Source organism: Eutrema salsugineum, unplaced genomic scaffold (assembly GCF_000478725.1).
Source record: "Eutrema salsugineum unplaced genomic scaffold, Eutsalg1_0 scaffold_4, whole genome shotgun sequence".
Classification (NCBI taxonomy): Eukaryota; Viridiplantae; Streptophyta; class Magnoliopsida; order Brassicales; family Brassicaceae; genus Eutrema; species Eutrema salsugineum.
Window position 1 is genome coordinate 9965012 of NW_006256686.1, and position 17804 is coordinate 9982815.

General features: G+C 34.5%; 1 protein-coding gene and 1 pseudogene across 1 annotated transcript; both read right to left on the reverse strand.

The window, feature by feature from the left end:
• Positions 1–6924: 6924 nt before the first annotated feature.
• Positions 6925–12305, reverse strand: LOC18013874 (annotated as a pseudogene).
• A 1410-nt stretch (positions 12306–13715) lies between these two features.
• On the reverse strand, positions 13716–14626 carry LOC112084491. Its single transcript, XM_024153638.1, has 4 exons — positions 14486–14626; positions 14140–14401; positions 13907–14006; positions 13716–13827 (listed from the first exon to the last, which is right to left on the reverse strand). Exons 1-4 carry the CDS (start codon positions 14624–14626, stop codon positions 13716–13718), a joined length of 615 nt encoding a protein of 204 aa, XP_024009406.1.
• Between the last annotated feature and the right edge of the window lie 3178 nt (positions 14627–17804).

The following is a 17804-nucleotide window of genomic DNA, read 5'->3' on the forward strand; positions in this document are numbered from 1 at the left end:
AAACACTTTTGGTGCATGAAATGCCTAAAATATGGGTTTAAGTGATTATCAGAAACCCAGCATTAAGAACATCTATTTAGAGAAAGAAAAATGCAAGATCTAAATCCTAAACTCCCTAATCTAACATCTTTGCATCCTAATCTACCTATCTAAAACCTTATAAAGAGACTACTCACTAATCATGATGAATACACTTAATCTTTTGCAAGAAGTGATGTTAATCATGATTAAAAGCTTTAAATGATAAAACAAAATGACAAAAAACAGCCTCCAATGATTAAAGACGTGATATCTCTTAAAAAATCTGGGTTTTACACAAAAGAGGCAAATAAACTAAAGAGAGAATGAATGTTCCTTAGGGTTTTTCCCAAAAAAACTATTTATAGAAAAGGGTTTGGACAGGGTCAGCCCATAACAAACTGGGTACTGACCCGGTTCAGTTGGGTCTTGTGCCTGATGTACGAGATGGTCACGTCCCTGCCCAAGCCGCACACCCAAGTCGGTCTTTCTTGCGAACACATGTGCTAGATGGTTCCGCTTCATGTCCCACTCGCACTCCCAAGTCGCACAGCTTTGTGGACTTCGCCAAATTTGATTCTGGAAATCTCTACCTTGCTCCGGGCTGCCTTACCCACACAGCCATGTCGCAGCTTGCTCCTAGAGGTTAAACCTTATGCTGCTTCGAGTTATCAAGTCACACACCCATGTCGCAGCATTTCCTATCACTCGGACCACTTTACGTTTGAGGCAACATAACTTCTAGGATACTGCTCCAAATGACCTGATTCAAAATCCAGAGAAAATATAGTTCAATTACCTAGAAAATTGCTGAATAGTTCGAGTGCATCCGGGGAGAGAAACGGTTCCCGGAAGGCTGATATTTGAAGTGCATTGCAAGGTCCGAATTGGCTTCTAGACATGTCCTAATTCGGAGTGCAATATCTCACAGCTCACAACTTCAAATCTCCTAATTCTATTTTTTCTGGAAACTAAACTCAATGCTCTCAAACTTTCATGAAGATCACAAAAGCTGAATCGGCCGGGAAGACCTTCGAGTAATGTGATCTTTGAAATGTATCGACACATGAGATTTTTAGCCGAGAAGCTTAAGCAGTCGGTACGTGTTTTGGCCGAGATATCCTGCCTGCGGTATGGATTTTAGCCAAGAAACATCGACCTGCGGTACAGTGTTTTTCCGAGAAACTCCAAGTTGCATTTTTTCATCATTTTTGATCACTCAAACACCATTTCTCTACCTGGTTCACTTCTCCCACTCCAAATAAGCTCCAAAAGCACCTGTTTGACACTCCAAACCATGTAAAGCTCTCTTGGACCTAATAAAAGGTCCTAAGTCCTAAATTAATGCTTAAAGACCTAAAATGCATGCAATATGACATGATTTGGACAAAACTATGCAAACTAAATGATGCATTTTATGAATATATCAAGCGTTCTTCTCCTGCGTCTTCAGAGTTCTCTTTCGTGTTTGTCAATCTCGTCTAGGGGTGGTACAAAATTAGCAGGATTTCTCCTAGTGTTTATGCACTGGAGAGCAAAGAAAGCAAAGATAAAAAGAGAAGTCAGAAAAACATCAGCAGAACTCGAAAATCTTGTGGTCTAGAATTGAAATTACATTAAGAAATCAATCAAACAGCAAACAAATCCCCGGCAACAGCGCCAAAAACTTGATATTAGTGATGTGGGCAACTACAAGTTTTACCCTAAACAAGCTGCAAGTGCACAGCAAACGCAGTAGTACTTAGGGATCCAATCAACATGGATTTGTGTGTTGAGGACTCCTAACTGATACTAATAACAATTGTTGACCTAATTAGATGAAAAGAGGTTTTGGTTGTCACTAAATCAAATAAACTAAGCAGGGAATAAAACGTTGAAAAGAAATCGGTTGAAAACAATATAAAAAAAGGCGCTGGATTTAGAGTTTATCTCTAGGGTTCATGATCTATAACATAAGGAATCTAGATAAAGATTTTCTATAACTCTGGAACTAGAATAGACACTTATAAGATTAGCCAACTCTCGTCACCCTAATCATCTAATCACTTTAACTAGACAAGTAGCTTTTGTCTCTTGGCGCGAAAGAGATCATGCATTAGACATTAAATTCATCTCGGCTCACGTCTCCTCCATAGGTAGCTTACGTCTCCTATAACGGTTACGTCCATAAGATCCAGTTCAGGTAACCTGATACATCACTCTTGTGGCTCTGATTCAATTTTAGATCAGACACTGGGTGATCAATCCAGCATACAACATTAAGAATGAGATGAATGGGAGAGTCATTTAAAATCGAAGTCCTTTAACCTAAAGGCCTAGATGTCATCGATTATGGGGTCCTTTTTGATGGTCATTTTACCCAATAAGGTAACTACTCAGATATAGCTTAGCTTGACATCATCATTGGTTTGAAATGAAAAGCAATAAAGTAAAGAAGATAAAAGATGAAGAAAAACTTCTCTTATTGGAGACAGGTTTGGCAAGAAAAACCTTCTACAAATGCATAAAAGTAAAACCTAAAACTTAAATGAAGTACTGTCCTTAAAACATGAAAGAGGCTTAGTTACAAAAGACCTAGAGACAATGTATTTATAGTGTATCTCCTGTTCTAGGTGTTTAGGATTTGTAAAATGAGTGCATGAGTCCACTTGAGCCTTGGTTGGACTTCTGAGGCTCGGAACTAGGTCCATCACAGGTGAGAATGGCTGGGCCGGGTGCAGGGAGCTTTGGCCGCGGGTCAGAGTTGTTTCACTTTTCAGGACTGAGTTGATCTGCCTTCAGTGCATTTATGATATCTGAAGATCTGCATTGATTCCAAGTGCATTGGAAACCTGGTTGTCTTCTCTATAATGTCTCTAAATTTTGGGATGACCGGACTGATCAGACGGTGAGAAGATCTTCATTTATTGCCAAATTTCTGACGGTCTGAATTTATCCAAGATGTACTTTTGCTCCAAAATGCACTTTAAAAGTCCAAGTTTTGTGAAAAATCTTTTAAAACTCCAAAACATGAAAATCACTAATAAAACTTTGAAAACTGTTGTTGTTCAAGATAAGAAATCCAAAGTCTGTACCGTACAGAGATGTGTCTGGTGTTGCAAAAGGGTGGAGTTCCAGACCTCTCTGGCGAATTGGCAATCGCGAAGGACATGTGTTATGTTCTCGGGGTTACCACAAAGTCTGCAGCTAGAGTCCACTTAGATCCCTCTACGAACAAGTTGGACCCCAACATGGAGCGTTTCCACTACTGCTCACCAAAAACAATGCTTGATTTTTGGAGCCGTCCAAAAAATTCACGATGACAAATTGTCGTTTGATCAGCTGTAGTGATCCCATAACCTGACCTGACTGAGTATTTTCCGTCCTTCTACGGAAGCCATACAAGTTTATCAGTCGGGCAAGAAGAGCTTATCAGAATTAGGCAAATTAGCTGTTCGCAATGCAGGATGATTTAACGAATCTCTCTCCAATCCCACGAGCTACTGCCTTGATCTATGAGGTATGATACTCAGAGATTAAGCGACGAAAAGGTGGGTAGACCAAGAGGGCCAAGAGGGGTTTCAGGACTTAGCCAGGGCTCATTCTAGACGATGATGGATTCACCATTGCCCACTAGTCATCCCATCCCTCGACGGAGGATCTCTCTTCCTGCCATGATGCTTCGCCACCCATGAGACGGTGCTGACGGTAACGAACAATCTAAGAAAGATCTATTGTGGCAATACTTGCCCAATAAAACAAGGGAAACCGAAGCTTGGGGATGTGAGATGAGGCGAGCTCCCAATTTTGTCAGCAGGGAGTCATTGAAAAATTCGATATCTCGAAATCCCAATTCTCCAGCATTCCTCGGAACCGTTAACTTCGACCATGATACCCAAAAAAATTTCTGAATATCGACTTTGTCGTCCCACCAGAATGTCGTAAGAACCGTTTGAATCTGTTTGCATACTGATCTCGGGAGCCTAAAGCATAACATGGTATGGGATGGCATCACAGAAAGAACGAATTTGAGGAAGACCTGTTTGCCTGCTTCTGAGAGAAATCGAGAGGACCAGCTATGGGATCTTTGTCTAATTCAGTCGATGAAGCCAGCAAAGATATCTTTTTCTAATGTCCAAAGTTTTCTGGGAGTCTCAAATATTTACCCGTTTTGCCTTCATTATGGATGTTAAGGATTCTCCTAAATGCAAACCGACGGTATTTAGGCATTTTGGCCGAGAACAAAATCGACGATTTGCTGAAATTTATGCATTGACCTGATGCTGTCTCGTATTTGTGGAGAATAGTCACCAGGTTCCTGCAGCTTGTAGGGTCCGATTTGCAGAACAAAAATGGTTGACTTGAGGGCTATTTTTTGAGACGTGAATCCCTTGTAGCGAGCCGTCCTCCTGCGCCTTTTGGCAGAGCCCCACGAGGACATTAATACAAAGAATGAAGAGATATAGGGAGAGGGGGTCCCCTTGTCTGAATCCGCGAGACGGAAGGACCCTTTCCTGGAGACCTCCATTGATAAGGAAAGAGTACGATACTGTTGTGATGCACTCCATTATCCACTTAATCCACAATAAATATAATTCAAGGCTCATAAGCACAGCTCGAAGGAAGCCCCATTCGATTCTGTCATAGGCCTTACTCATATCAGTTTTAATTGCCATGAAGCAGCGTTCTTTAGCCTCAGACGTCCGAAGATAGTGTAACATCTCATGAGTGATCAAAACATTATCCGAGATGGCTCTGCCAGGAACAAAAGCCGATTGGGTCTGGAAGGATGCCTTGTAGACGTTTGTTGAGGATTTTGGTGACTTTGTAGTAGACGTTGCAGAGAGTGATTATTCCAGTACCCTTTGGAATAAGCCTGATATTTGTTTCGTTTTGGCGGGCAAGAAAATCTCCTGAGGTGAAGAACTCTTGGATTTATTTTGCAACATCTTGACCTATAATGGGTCAGTAAGTGTGAAAGAAACCAGCACAGAATCCATCCAGCTCTGGTGCTTTGCTAGGGTGGATAGTCTTGACGGCAGCGTGGATCTCTAGAAAATCGGGAATGGTGGGGAGACGTGCATTCATCTCGTCAGAGACTTTAGGTGAGAGCCATTCATCCACAAGATGTGACGCAGGGTTATCTTGGGACGAGAAAATGTTTTAGAAATATTCCGAGATGATACGAGAAAAATTGTGTTCCTCATAAAAAGCCAATCAATCCATTCTCTTCTTCCAACACCGTGAACCTGTTACAGGTTCGTCTGTTCCGTGTTACCGTGTGCAAGAAGCGTGAATTCTGGTCTCCACTTTGAAGCCAGAGAATTCGGCTTCTCTGTTTCCAAAACTGTTTCTCCTCCTTGTATGCTTTTTCAAGAATCACGGTGCAACGTCCAATTATTTCCGGATTTGGAGTGTCCCCCAACAATGCTGCTTCTAGTGTGGTTTGTGTTTCCGATATGAGTTTAGCACTGTTCATATCCTGGTCTTTAACACAGCGAATGATCTCCTTGCGAGAATCCAAGATCTTTTCGAGGACTGTTTCGCGGTCTTTGGTATTCCAAACTTTTCCTATAATCTCGAAAAATTCGTTCTTTTCACGAATTCTATTATCAAAGCGAAAGATACCTTTGCGCTTGATCCTGAGTCGTCTAAGAAGGTTACTAGCGGGCGATGGTCCGATCCCTTATAACGAAGGTACTCCGATCTGCCCGACGGGAAGTCTTCTAGCAATGCATCGTTTGAGAGAGATTGATACAGTCGCCTACGAACGAAGTGATCATATCGCATACCTCGCTAGGACAATGGGTTTCCGGAATGCTTAACATCCCATAACCCATTTTGAGATATGAAGCTTCGAAAGTATATAAACGATCCTTCGTGTCTTCTTGCCCCCCCCCTCCCACGCTTCTCTAAATTATCGAGAATCTTATTAAAATCCCCTGAAAGAAGGCAGGAGGAATCTCTATTAGCGCCCAAATCCGAGATTTGATTCCAAACCTCTTGACGTTTTTGGCTTTGTCAGATAACCGTAGACGAAGGTAAAAAAGAATGACTTTGACTTAAACTTGATTTTGGTGTCTATGAAGTTAGGAGAAAAGGAGAGGATCTTGATGTGAACATCCTTTTTTCCAAAATAGCGCTAAGCCACCACTAAGTCCAACCGGCGGAACCGTAAATTTGTTTCGGTAACCCATCCACTGAAGAAAAACTCATCATGGTTTTTTATTACCATGAAAAGGGAAAAGACTGCATCTTAATTCCCTAAGGCGTCAAATTGTAAGGAGTTTCCACTTCCTTGATATTTCCAACAGCTTGTAATCATTGAGAAGTGAATGGTATTTGGAAAACCACCGAACCCTTACAAGTAGAAGACACTAAGACCTTAGAAATAGAAGCTACAAACTGCTCATGAGTTTCCCCACTACGAGGTACAAATCCAGAAGATGAAGCTTTAGATGACTTCGAGGGAATATTCCTTTGTGACTCTGCACTAGCCTTCCTCTGTGGCGAATTCTTCTTCTTCAGTACTCTCCTCTTCGAGTTTCCTGCTTTAAGAGGGCTATGAGGAGTAAGTTTTCTGGAGGCCGAGACTGTCAGGCTTTTGGTAATAGTCTTTGCTGAAATCTTGGATGTCATCTTTGTTTGTTTCCTCTTTTGGTTTATCTTCTTTGTTATGCCCAATCTCTGTTTTGCAGGAACTGTTCGCGGACTGCCTGCAGATCGGTTCATTCTGGAATTTAAATTGGAACTTCTCGGCTCCAAGATCCTTCCTTGAGATCTTGTCTTCCATCTTCCAGACTTGTGGCATGAATCCGATAAGGTTTTTTGGCTTTTGAATAGTCGGGTTTAGGACCCTACTGATGAGAGTGAGCCGATTCGCTTCAATGAGATCTGGATAAGCTTCATCTGGAGGCGGATTGGAGGTTATCGTATCCACCGGTGAGATCCCATTATGTCTTTACCCTTCTCCGCTTGAGAGTACCGACGAACCATAGAGTCGTGGTGAGCAAGCAAACAAGGGAAGGGAGCAAAACTTACGGAGAGCGCGTGAGGAAAACTGAAATAAACAGTAAAGACGCAAACAAGTGTAGTCGATGTGAGGGGCACGTAGGGGAGAGACGGCGGAGGAGGGTTAGGTGATTGTCGAGGACCGAGAATCACAGGGATGTCGAAGAGATCTCAAAATCGCCATGGAGAAACCCTAGAGCGCCGCACAATGTCAAATGATGATTTCATTCAAGTTTAATTATCTTCCTTTTATGGTAAATACTTTTATTTTCATATTTTTAAATCCTTTTAATTTGTTTTTTTACTTTAAATCTTGTCATTTTAAAAAAATTAACAAAACTGCTGTACATATTTAAGCTCTTTAGAGACTGTAATTTAGAGATGAAAGTTGGTATATATCATATTTAGAGAAAATATGAAACTGATCCCAAGGTACCTCAAGTGTCTTAAATCCTCTTCGGGGAATCCTTTCGAATTAAACCTAAGCTCTCCCAGATTTAGAACTCTTAGTAGCTTCCGTTTCAAGATAGGAATTTTGACAGAATCCCCACATCAATCCATTACTACTCCAAAGAACAAGAAGGATCTCATTCGTTTGTTCAGACGTCTGTCGCCCATGTTGTAGTTCATCATCAGAGACTGAACCACCTCCCTTCTGCAAGTACTAGAAGACTTGCTCGGTGTAAAGATCTACAAAGTTTACCTCTTTTGCTTTTTTAACAGCCACATCCCTGTGAAGATCATGGATCCTACAAGAGTTCACAGATCCTCTTTTTCTTTTCACTGCTTCCACTAAGCTTCTGCCTATCAGCTCTTCTATGTAATCTCGTGCAACATCTTCCATCTGGATCTCTCCGTCCTTTTGTATAAATCTTTTTGCTATAAATAATTGTATCAACATCTCTACATTGATCTCAAAGTCCTCTGGGAAGACACTGAGGTAAAGAAAGCATAGTTTCAACTCGTGCTGCAACTCCTTGAAGCTTAAGTCAAACAGAGTGGAGATGTGAATAGAGTAATCTTTCAGGTGTTTCCATAAACTGGCATACACATAATTCCACTCGTTTGGCCTTTTTGAAGACTTTATACCAGCAAGAACGACTATAGCAAGCGGTGGCCCACCACATTTTTGAACCATATCTTTTCCAATTCTCTCCAATTCTTCACCACCTTGTTCACTATTCCTAAACGCTTTCTTCAAATGTCAAGAACCTTAACTTATGGGTGTAGACTCTTGGGTTCACGCCTTCAGCCACGGTTTGAATACGTGTAGTGATGATGACTCTACTTCTTTTATGATTTCCTGGTAAAGGTCTTTCAAGTTCTCCTACCCTTCTCTCTCCCAAATATCATCTAGCTACCACCATCAAGTATTTATTTCCGAAAAAAGTATTTATTTGCAAAAAAAAAGTATTTATTTCCATCTAGAAGTCGGTAAAGGTACCCTTCTAAGTCCTCCTCTTCAAATATCTTGATCCTTGCAAGCTCTGCATCAGTAACCACTCCTAGAGATCTTATAATTCTCAAAATCATATATTTTGCTTTATAATCTTGAGAAACATAGTTCCACACGCGGCAATCAGAAGCTCAGTGGCATAGTGACTTGTGTAAAGAGATTGGGTCCAAAATCCTACAGAAAATGATTTAAAGCTCAGTGTTCTAGAAAATCAGAAGATGTGGCGTCAATGTGGAAAGTGCCAATACATGATCGAACTTTCCGGAGGATGCATTCAAGTAACTTGCAGGTATCATCATTATCATCGTCATATTTTTGAATATGAAATAGCATTCTCTAGCTTGTTATGTTTCTTTTGAAATTTGAAATTTTGATTATGTTTTCCTCCTAATTAAATTTGAGAAACTAGATTTAGACCCGTGCACAGGAAGTTTTTTTTTATAGAGATTTCAAGTTTGGAGAGCATATACAATTAAAATTTTTATTTGTGTGTATGTTAATAGTTAGGTTATAAGAACAATTTTATTTATCTGTCGCATTACTTGAATGTATATTAATTTGGTATGGTTTTGGTTATTTATAATTGAGGATGATATTATTTAAATTTTCAATGTTGTCTACATAATATAAACGTATATAGTATTAGACAAACATATATACATATATATATCGTAATGAACAAACATCTATAGAGAATAATGAAAGCAATCTATCTTATTGATAAATCCTGAATTTGACAGAAGTTCATAGAAGTAAAATGTTGACTACTTCACTTGGTCACCTTTGTAGCTAAACGACATGAATAGTTGAACCTCCAACTATAATTAATAGGTGAATATGATATATGAGATTAGTCTTTAATCTCAATGTCATTGTTCTCCGTCTTATTGGATTTGAAGTACCTAAATAATTATATACAGATATGTTATTACTGGCATTTAGAAAAATATCAAATACTTATATAGTACTTACTTATCTTTGAACTTGTCAACTTCAACAATATGGGGATCAAAAAGAAACCTTGACATCCCTCTTGCATCCGAAACAGTCAATGTCCCTAAAACATAGATTTTACGTATAGTTAATATTTGGTCTAACCATAATAACTACTGTTATCATGATTAAATATTAATAACTTAGTTAGAAACAAACCATTGTTGTAAGCTATACGCCAGTCTGTCAATACACATGTTATATTAGAACCACAGGCAGACCACCATTGTGATTGGAAATCATCAGCCAAGTTACCATAAGCAACACAACTAATTTCAACATTCCTACAATATATTAACAAAATATATTGTTATCTTAATAACATACAATTAAATGGGTAACGATTCAAATACTTACTTGAGATTTCTTAACGTAAATCGTAGTCGACTATAGTATCTACGAAAATCACAATCTAGTCTGTAATCCTTAATCCTTGTAAGTCGTCCAACGTGGACAACAGCACCAAGTAAATCTAATATCACATAAAGTATCAAAAGATGTTTAAAAGATTTTAAATTGAAAATCAATGAGAATTATACAAGACAAATACCAATAGGATACTTATGATCAATAGTTCCATCCAAAATATCCTCAAACTCTGAGAAAGACATAAATTGAGTATCAGTGGGGATTTCATATAGCCTTTTGACAGTAGTATTCTGAAGTAGAAAAATCCTCCATTTATGATGAGTTGTTTTTCTGAAACCAAAATGAATCATTTACAACAAAATCATGTAGAGTATTCCACTTTCCTTCTTGCAAAGCTTGATCATAATACGAAACCAACACAGGATTAGTCATCGAAGCTTGAATCTTGCATCCCTGAAACGTTCAGTATCAATATATTTAGATGTTTATGAATAATAATACTACTATGAAATAAATAATAATAACTTACTTCTTCATCCACCAGAATAAATTCCAAACCTTCAATTCCTTGTGGACCAAGAGTTTCCCATTTTTTTAAAACCAATATTTTGATTTTCCAGTCCGATCTCCATGAATGCAAATCGGAAACTCGGTGATAGAGTTCCATGGTGAAAGGGTACGGTGTGGTATCTAAGTTTTAGACAACTGCAAAATCCAATATATATCGGAGGCTTTAGGTTTATAGTAATACAGTTAGATTAATATGTCTAATGGAAACCGAATATCTCGAATGGATATTTTCTAAGATCAGGAATCTATATTTATAGTTTCAAAATTAGTAACTAAAAATCCAATAATAAATTCATATATTATTTTGATTATATCTTAGTGATTTTTTATTTATTGATGATATGATAGTACTATTTATATAGAAGTACAACGATATATATAAACTGTGTTATATAACAGAAAAAAACTTGTTAAGTTGGTTGCGTGTTAAGGATTGGTAATACATGTCTATTTTAAATTTCTACTACTCATTAGTGAATGAAAAGGCAAAATATATGACTAACAAATAATACAAAAAATTAATATCCAAATAATACACTTTATTGAAATCATATTAAATATGGTAGGAAGAGAAACAAAGTATTTATTAAAACAAACTTAGGAGAACACCACTCATAACAAAATATAAAATAGAATATAAAATATAAGATAGCATAACATAAGTCCTAATCCTTTCTTCCTTGAGAACTTGAAGCACTCACGTATACTTCCGTTATCTTCTTTGCAAGCCTGAGAAGAATATTTTTCATGTAATTAGTCAGTTAAAAAAAATCATAATCTAAAACTATTGAATGTTAATAACGTTTATTACTTGATCCCAAAGCTTTTGACTTCATCCAATGGCGGGGCAATAGCAAAACGTGAAAGCGATCCCTCCTTGTAATTTTCAATTGTTATTTCATCTAATATATAAATAAGATAAGGTTATCATGTTTTGAATGTGTATAAGGTTGTCTTATAAATATGAAAATCATATAAACGCACCAATGTTTTTCTTAACCAACCAATCAGTTAAGACACAAATAGCAAATGGACTCTTCCCTACAGGACCTTTGCATTTCCCTTCTATCTCGTAAGCCAAGTCATCATGTGCAACACAGTTAAGAGTACAATTCCTACACATTATAATTATTATGATTATATTGTATCTCAAATAATGATATAAAAACATAAAACCATTATATTACTTAATCCAGATCTTTAATTCGGAATCTCAGTGTTGGAACACTTTTGTCATCGGGATCAACAACTGTTACCATATTTTCGACATGATCCAGAACACCAATCAAATCTGGATTAAAAAATATTGTAGTACCACAACTGATCAATATTACACAATCAATCATACAATACTATAATCGATAACACTAACATAGTTAAATACATAATTAATAAAGATAAATGTTAATACTTACCAACTGGGTAGAAGTGGCTGTAAGGCTTATTGTAAACATGGCTGAAATCAACAAAACGAAGGAAAGGATCTCCAGTCAAAGGTCGGATGGAACTGACCTTAGTTTCACCATCTAAAATTATTTGCTTAACGTGTCTTGTAGTCCGTTCTTCCCACTTAGAAGGAATTAGTTTGAATTTGGATAACTGCACTCAATTTCCTTCTTGCAAAACGTATTCAAAATAGGATAGATTGAGGTTACCAACGTAGGCAGAAATTCTGCAACCCTGTTAGGGTAATTGATATAAAACATTAGTAGCAAAACGATATGAAGTACTAATAATATAAAACATTGATAGAGATGAGTATCAAACTTACATTCTCATCAACCAATATGAAATTCATCACACGAAGACCGTCAGCATCAAACGCCCCCCATCTCTTTAAAATCTTCACCTTAATTGTCCAACCATCCTCCCAAGATTGTAACTCATGCACCATTTGGTATTCACGCATTTTGTTTGAGTTTTCAATTAAAGATGAATAAAATGGTTTGCAGCAAAGGTTTATATAGGAGTATGTTAGTAAAGTAAGGATATGACGTCCCAAAATTATTTGCGTATATACGACAAATTGTAAAAAAATTTGCAACAGTCAGTGATTTTAGGAATATGTATCTTGTTAGTTATATCTTAGATGACATAAATTACGATTCTCTATATTGTTTAAGAATATTTCCATAGTTTTGTTGAAGTAGTTACGATACATTTAACAGATTATAGAATTAAATATTAACGTATATTTTGTGCAACTTCAAATAAGTAATATAACAAATATATGGAAGTCGTATTCGTAATCTTTTTTAAAATGATTTGTTACATATATATTCATTATCTGTGTTATCTCGCGTAAATAAGGAAAGATGATTATAGAATATCTAATCAAATATTAGCAATGATTAATTTAAGGAATACTGAACCCTAAACATAAAATTTCTAATAATAAGATTACTATCATATCTAAATTCTTCCGGATATCTAGTCATTATATTTTCCAAATGCTGAAATATAAGGAGACAAACAATTGGAGATATAGCACAGCGAAGTATCATTGTTTACGTAAATACCAAGTAAGAACAAATAAAAAACGTTAAAATTATTAGTATATTACCAAATATCTCCATTAATAATTTAACATAATAATTTAATATAAATTCATTATTAACTAACTTATTAATTCTTTTTTGTGGTTACATCGTTAGTACTAAAATTAAATTGAATTAAAAATTTGTTAATAAAGTAAATTTATAAATGAACGATTGTATTCGATTTATAAGATCATTTAGTTTGCATAAATTGTTATCTTTTTCAAATTATAATAATTATGATAACATAAAATATATTTAAAATAGTTAAAATAAAAAAGGTAATAGTTCAAAGTGTAACTTCAAAGAAATCCGAGAAATAAAACATAAGTCTTAACAGTCAACAAAGAAGGAGGACATCACTTCTTTTGATTACTGACATGAAATTAAAGATAGTTAAGAAAAAGAATTTCAGGATTTGATGAAATCAAATTACACATCTCTTGTTCCAGAAGATGAAGGATTGTGGGCCGAATCCCTTAGCTTTTGTCAAATCCTGAACAAATACATAAAATAAAAATAAGTAAGGATAACTAAAATAAATTTTAAATTGAAAATGTGATTATTAAGGTAAGAGAAAATATTACTTGGCACGGAGATCGTTTACTTCATCAATATCTGGATGAACCAAGAAACGTGAGAGCTTTCCTTCTTCAAAATCAGTGATCATAATTTCATCTATATAAAAAAAAATTATAAAGAATAAAACAATTTGACTAAAAATAAATATCAAAGCAAAAATAAATACATAATGGCTACTTACTCTCATTTTTCTTAACAACTCAATCAGTCAATACACATATGGGATATGGTCCTTTAAGTAATTCGCAGTTTGATTTTTCCTTGATATCATAAGCCAAATCACCATGTGCGACACAGTTCAGTGTGTTACCCCTAGAGATAAAGAAAAATTCTTACTAAATAGAAATTTCTATAATCATAAGATCAAATAAAACATAGTAGAATGCATTACTCTATATCCATGATACGAAAATGTAGGGTTGAAACACTGTTCTCATCATTGAAATCTTCAACAACATTGCCAATCTCCTTATCAAAAATACCCATCACATCTGAATAAAAACCCAATAATCAACGCATGTCTATATAACATAGCTTTATTTTATTTTGTTTTGAATACATGAAAAACAAAACGAGACGTATGCATTTTATACAAAAACAGAATATTATTAAAAGGAAACATACCGATCGGGTAGTAGTGAGAAGGACGGTTGTAAACACTTGGAAAATCAACGATTTTGATGAAAAGATCCTGGCTCAAAGGTCTGATATAATTCACCTTTGAACTCTGATTGAGAATGATCTTGTAAGCATGATTTGTGGTTCTTTCATTCCAACCGGAGTTAACCAAGCGAAACTGTGAAAGTCGAAGCCAAGCACCTTCTTGGAAAACCCTCTTGTAGTAAGAGAGTTTGAAGTCGTTAACCATAGCAGCAACTCGAGATCCCTAGCAAATTATAATATTTAGTTAAATTAGCAACAATTAACAACCAAAAAATAAATGAATTCTGTGGACAATAACGAATCTTACCATTTCATCAACCAAGATGAAATACATTCCTTCATGGCCTTCTGAATCAACCGTATCCCATCTCTTGAGTACCTTCACTTTGATTGTCTGTTTGAACTCCTCCCATGGTGTGAGATCTTTAACCATTGAATAGTCGGCCATTTTGTTATGCAGAGATATTGATGATTTTTTTTAGGTTTTCTCTTTGTTAAGGATGAAGTGATGGACGACTAAAGGTACGCTATATATATATAGAAGATGTAGAAAATTTATTGAGTAAGGTCGCGATGGTTGGAATAAATTTAATCGCAATAAATACAAAAATGGAATATTTATTTTGTTAAAAAAAGGAATAAGTTCACCGAATCTAGTTCAATCGGTGTAAGAGGTTGTCAGTAGATGTATCAGTTTATATTCAGAAAGGAAAAAAAGGAAGTTACAGATGTAATGATACAAACATATTTCTATCAAATACAATTAATATTTATGCAAAGATACAAAGACTATATTAATTCCCTTACTATAATTAAATTTCAATATTAATAAGTTGTGTAACATTTAATTTTCATAAAAAATTAAGAAGCTATATATACTTTCATATTGACATGAATATTTTATATATTGCAAAATTAAATTGAGTATAAGTTTGTTTAGTAACCAAAATGTATATAAATCAAAGTGAAGTTTAAACGACGTGAATCTATACATGCAAAAATATTTCGAACGAAAATAGCAATAAATGAAAAGCTGAAATCAGATATCGATCAAATCAAGTCAATATTGTCACTTTGCATGCACAGGTCCTAAAATTATGTATTCAACAATAATCCAACTACCAAACGATATGAAATTAATTAGTTACATTTATTATAAAATAAATATTTGACAAAAACATGCATTATTATTATATTATGATTACGATTTTGCCAAAGAACATAACCGTATATATATAGTTTTATTAAACATTTAAAATATAAATTTCAGATTATTGAGTTCATATTTATAAATCATGTATTAAAAAAGTTAATTTCAGATTATTGAGTTCATATAAATATTGACAACAGAATCATAATGAAAAGCATTTTTCTTACATCATAAACTCAATAGTAAATTCAATAAAAAGCAAAGTTTAAACATCTCATAAGTAAATTCATGTCAGATACAAAGAAAGAAAGAAAGACATTTAAAATAAAATAAATAATTAAATATATTGAAATCTCAAATATGATTTTCGATCAGTTTCTAGGCTTCACGGAAGATGGACTTGCCTCATAATCATTACAACTCAAATCAATGACATTTGTAGGTTTATTCTGGGTGTTCCAAAACCTGCAAATAAATCAATTATTGTAAGCAAACATATCAAACCAAATATTTGATTATATTTAAAATAAGGTGCATATAATAGTTTACCTTCTAACCAAAGTTTTGGCTCGTGGACAATCAGGATGAAACTTGATTCTAGAAATCCCTCCTCTAGACCGAATATAGTATCCAGCTATGACAATAATATAAATGTTATTTCATAGATATCACAATAAAGAAATCAATAATCAATCAATATTAATAATGTAATTTCTACTAACCTTCTTTTTGTTTAACAGACCAGTCGGTTAACATAACAACAAATGGTAATTGATTTTCACTGAAGATCTTGTCATTGAAATCAATTGCATGTGGTCTGCAACACACGATAACAATAGCCCTCTACATATCGATTACAACAGCATATTATTTAACAAATAAACTGTTTATTGACTCATTAACAAATACATCAACCAAAAAACATTGGAAACTTACTTATGATCCTTGATAGTGAAAGATATACTGGCAGTCTTCTTATCATGTCTTTCAGGGTATGAATCATCATTCACCGTGTCTAGGGGATCAATTTTTATAACAAACCCGAGAATATCTGAAGAAGAAAATAAAATTACAATATATATGCTATGTAGTCAGTTTCTTAATTAAGATAAATAGTAATGAAATATAAGATTTATAATAATAGGCATAACTATACCGATAGGAAGACCAGGTTCTGTTTTGCCACCAAGCACATCAAAAAAAGAAACAAAACCCTGTGCAGTATCAAATTCGATAGGATCTATGTGAACCACTTCAGTGTTATTTAAAAACCTGATACAACTACCAATAGGAGAATTTGGTTCATCTGATGTTTCATCAAAGACCACAAATTCTGAAATACTTATCCATTCTCCTTCTTCAATTGTCTTGTCGAAAGCTTTGATTAAATCAGTAATATATAGATAAGCTTGAATAGTCTCACCCTGAATATATAAGATAATTTAGAAAATACAAACCAATATCTCAATGTAATATAACAAAAATAGAACAATATAAGAGAACAATAAAATAAGTACCTCTTCGTCCATCAACATAAATTGTAATGATCTGTAATGAGGTCATAGTCTTCCATTGAAGGGTATTCCAGAGAGCTTTTAATTTTCTAGAAAATAGTAACTGAAGGTTTGAATAATAAAATGGTAAGAAATATGTGGTCTCGGAAATATTAATGTGTTTAGATATTTTTTAAATTTCCATTATTGTATGATATTTATTTACATTAAATTATGCCCATATATAATCAAAATATATTTATCATATCAATAAAGTTACTTACACAGCTAGTCAATATGTATTGAAGACATAAAAGGAAAACATATATATGTCATTGTGTTTTCAAATCAACTACAAAAGTAGTAGATAATATTCGATGATAATCTGTATACGCAACAATGCGTTATATTAAAAAATCTCGAATATATATAGCGTATATATATATAACGCAATAATTAAGGTAATATATATCATTTTAATGTCTCAATAAATTATTAGACTAAATTCGTGATATTAATATAGGGAAGTTTCATATGTCATAGAAATACTGGATATGATTATTCAAATATATTTGGAAAGTAGTAAGGTTCGTCATATGGGAAGACTCAAAAAATTCAAAAACAATTACATACAATAATTACAAAATTATGCATGATGGAATATGGTAAGTCTATATTAGAAAGTATAATAGAATACTCTAAAGATTGTAAATTATAATTACAACAAAGGAATACATAAACTGTCAGATTAAAAATCTAACTGCTTGATAATACATTTCAGTAATCAATAAATATGATAACATTGTTTATTTCGAGAAAATGGACTACAACTGATTATAAATAATAATATAAATAAATTATTTTCTTATTATGACGAAACTGAATGTAGAATGTTGAGATGTGGTTGTACTCGATTATTCTCATTTGCATTGATTATAAATCCTGTAAAATGATAAAATGTAGTGAGTAAAGGGAAAATGTTA

Coding starts and splice junctions, on each gene's coding strand:
- LOC112084491 (XM_024153638.1), bottom strand. CDS start 14,626: ATGGCCGACTATTCAATGGTTAAAGATCTCACACCATGGGAGGAGTTC. Junction 14,007..14,139: donor TTCTCACTACTACCCGATCG/GTATGTTTCCTT, acceptor GTTTTTATTCAG/ATGTGATGGGTATTTTTGAT. Junction 13,828..13,906: donor TTTCGTATCATGGATATAGA/GTAATGCATTCT, acceptor CTTTATCTCTAG/GGGTAACACACTGAACTGTG.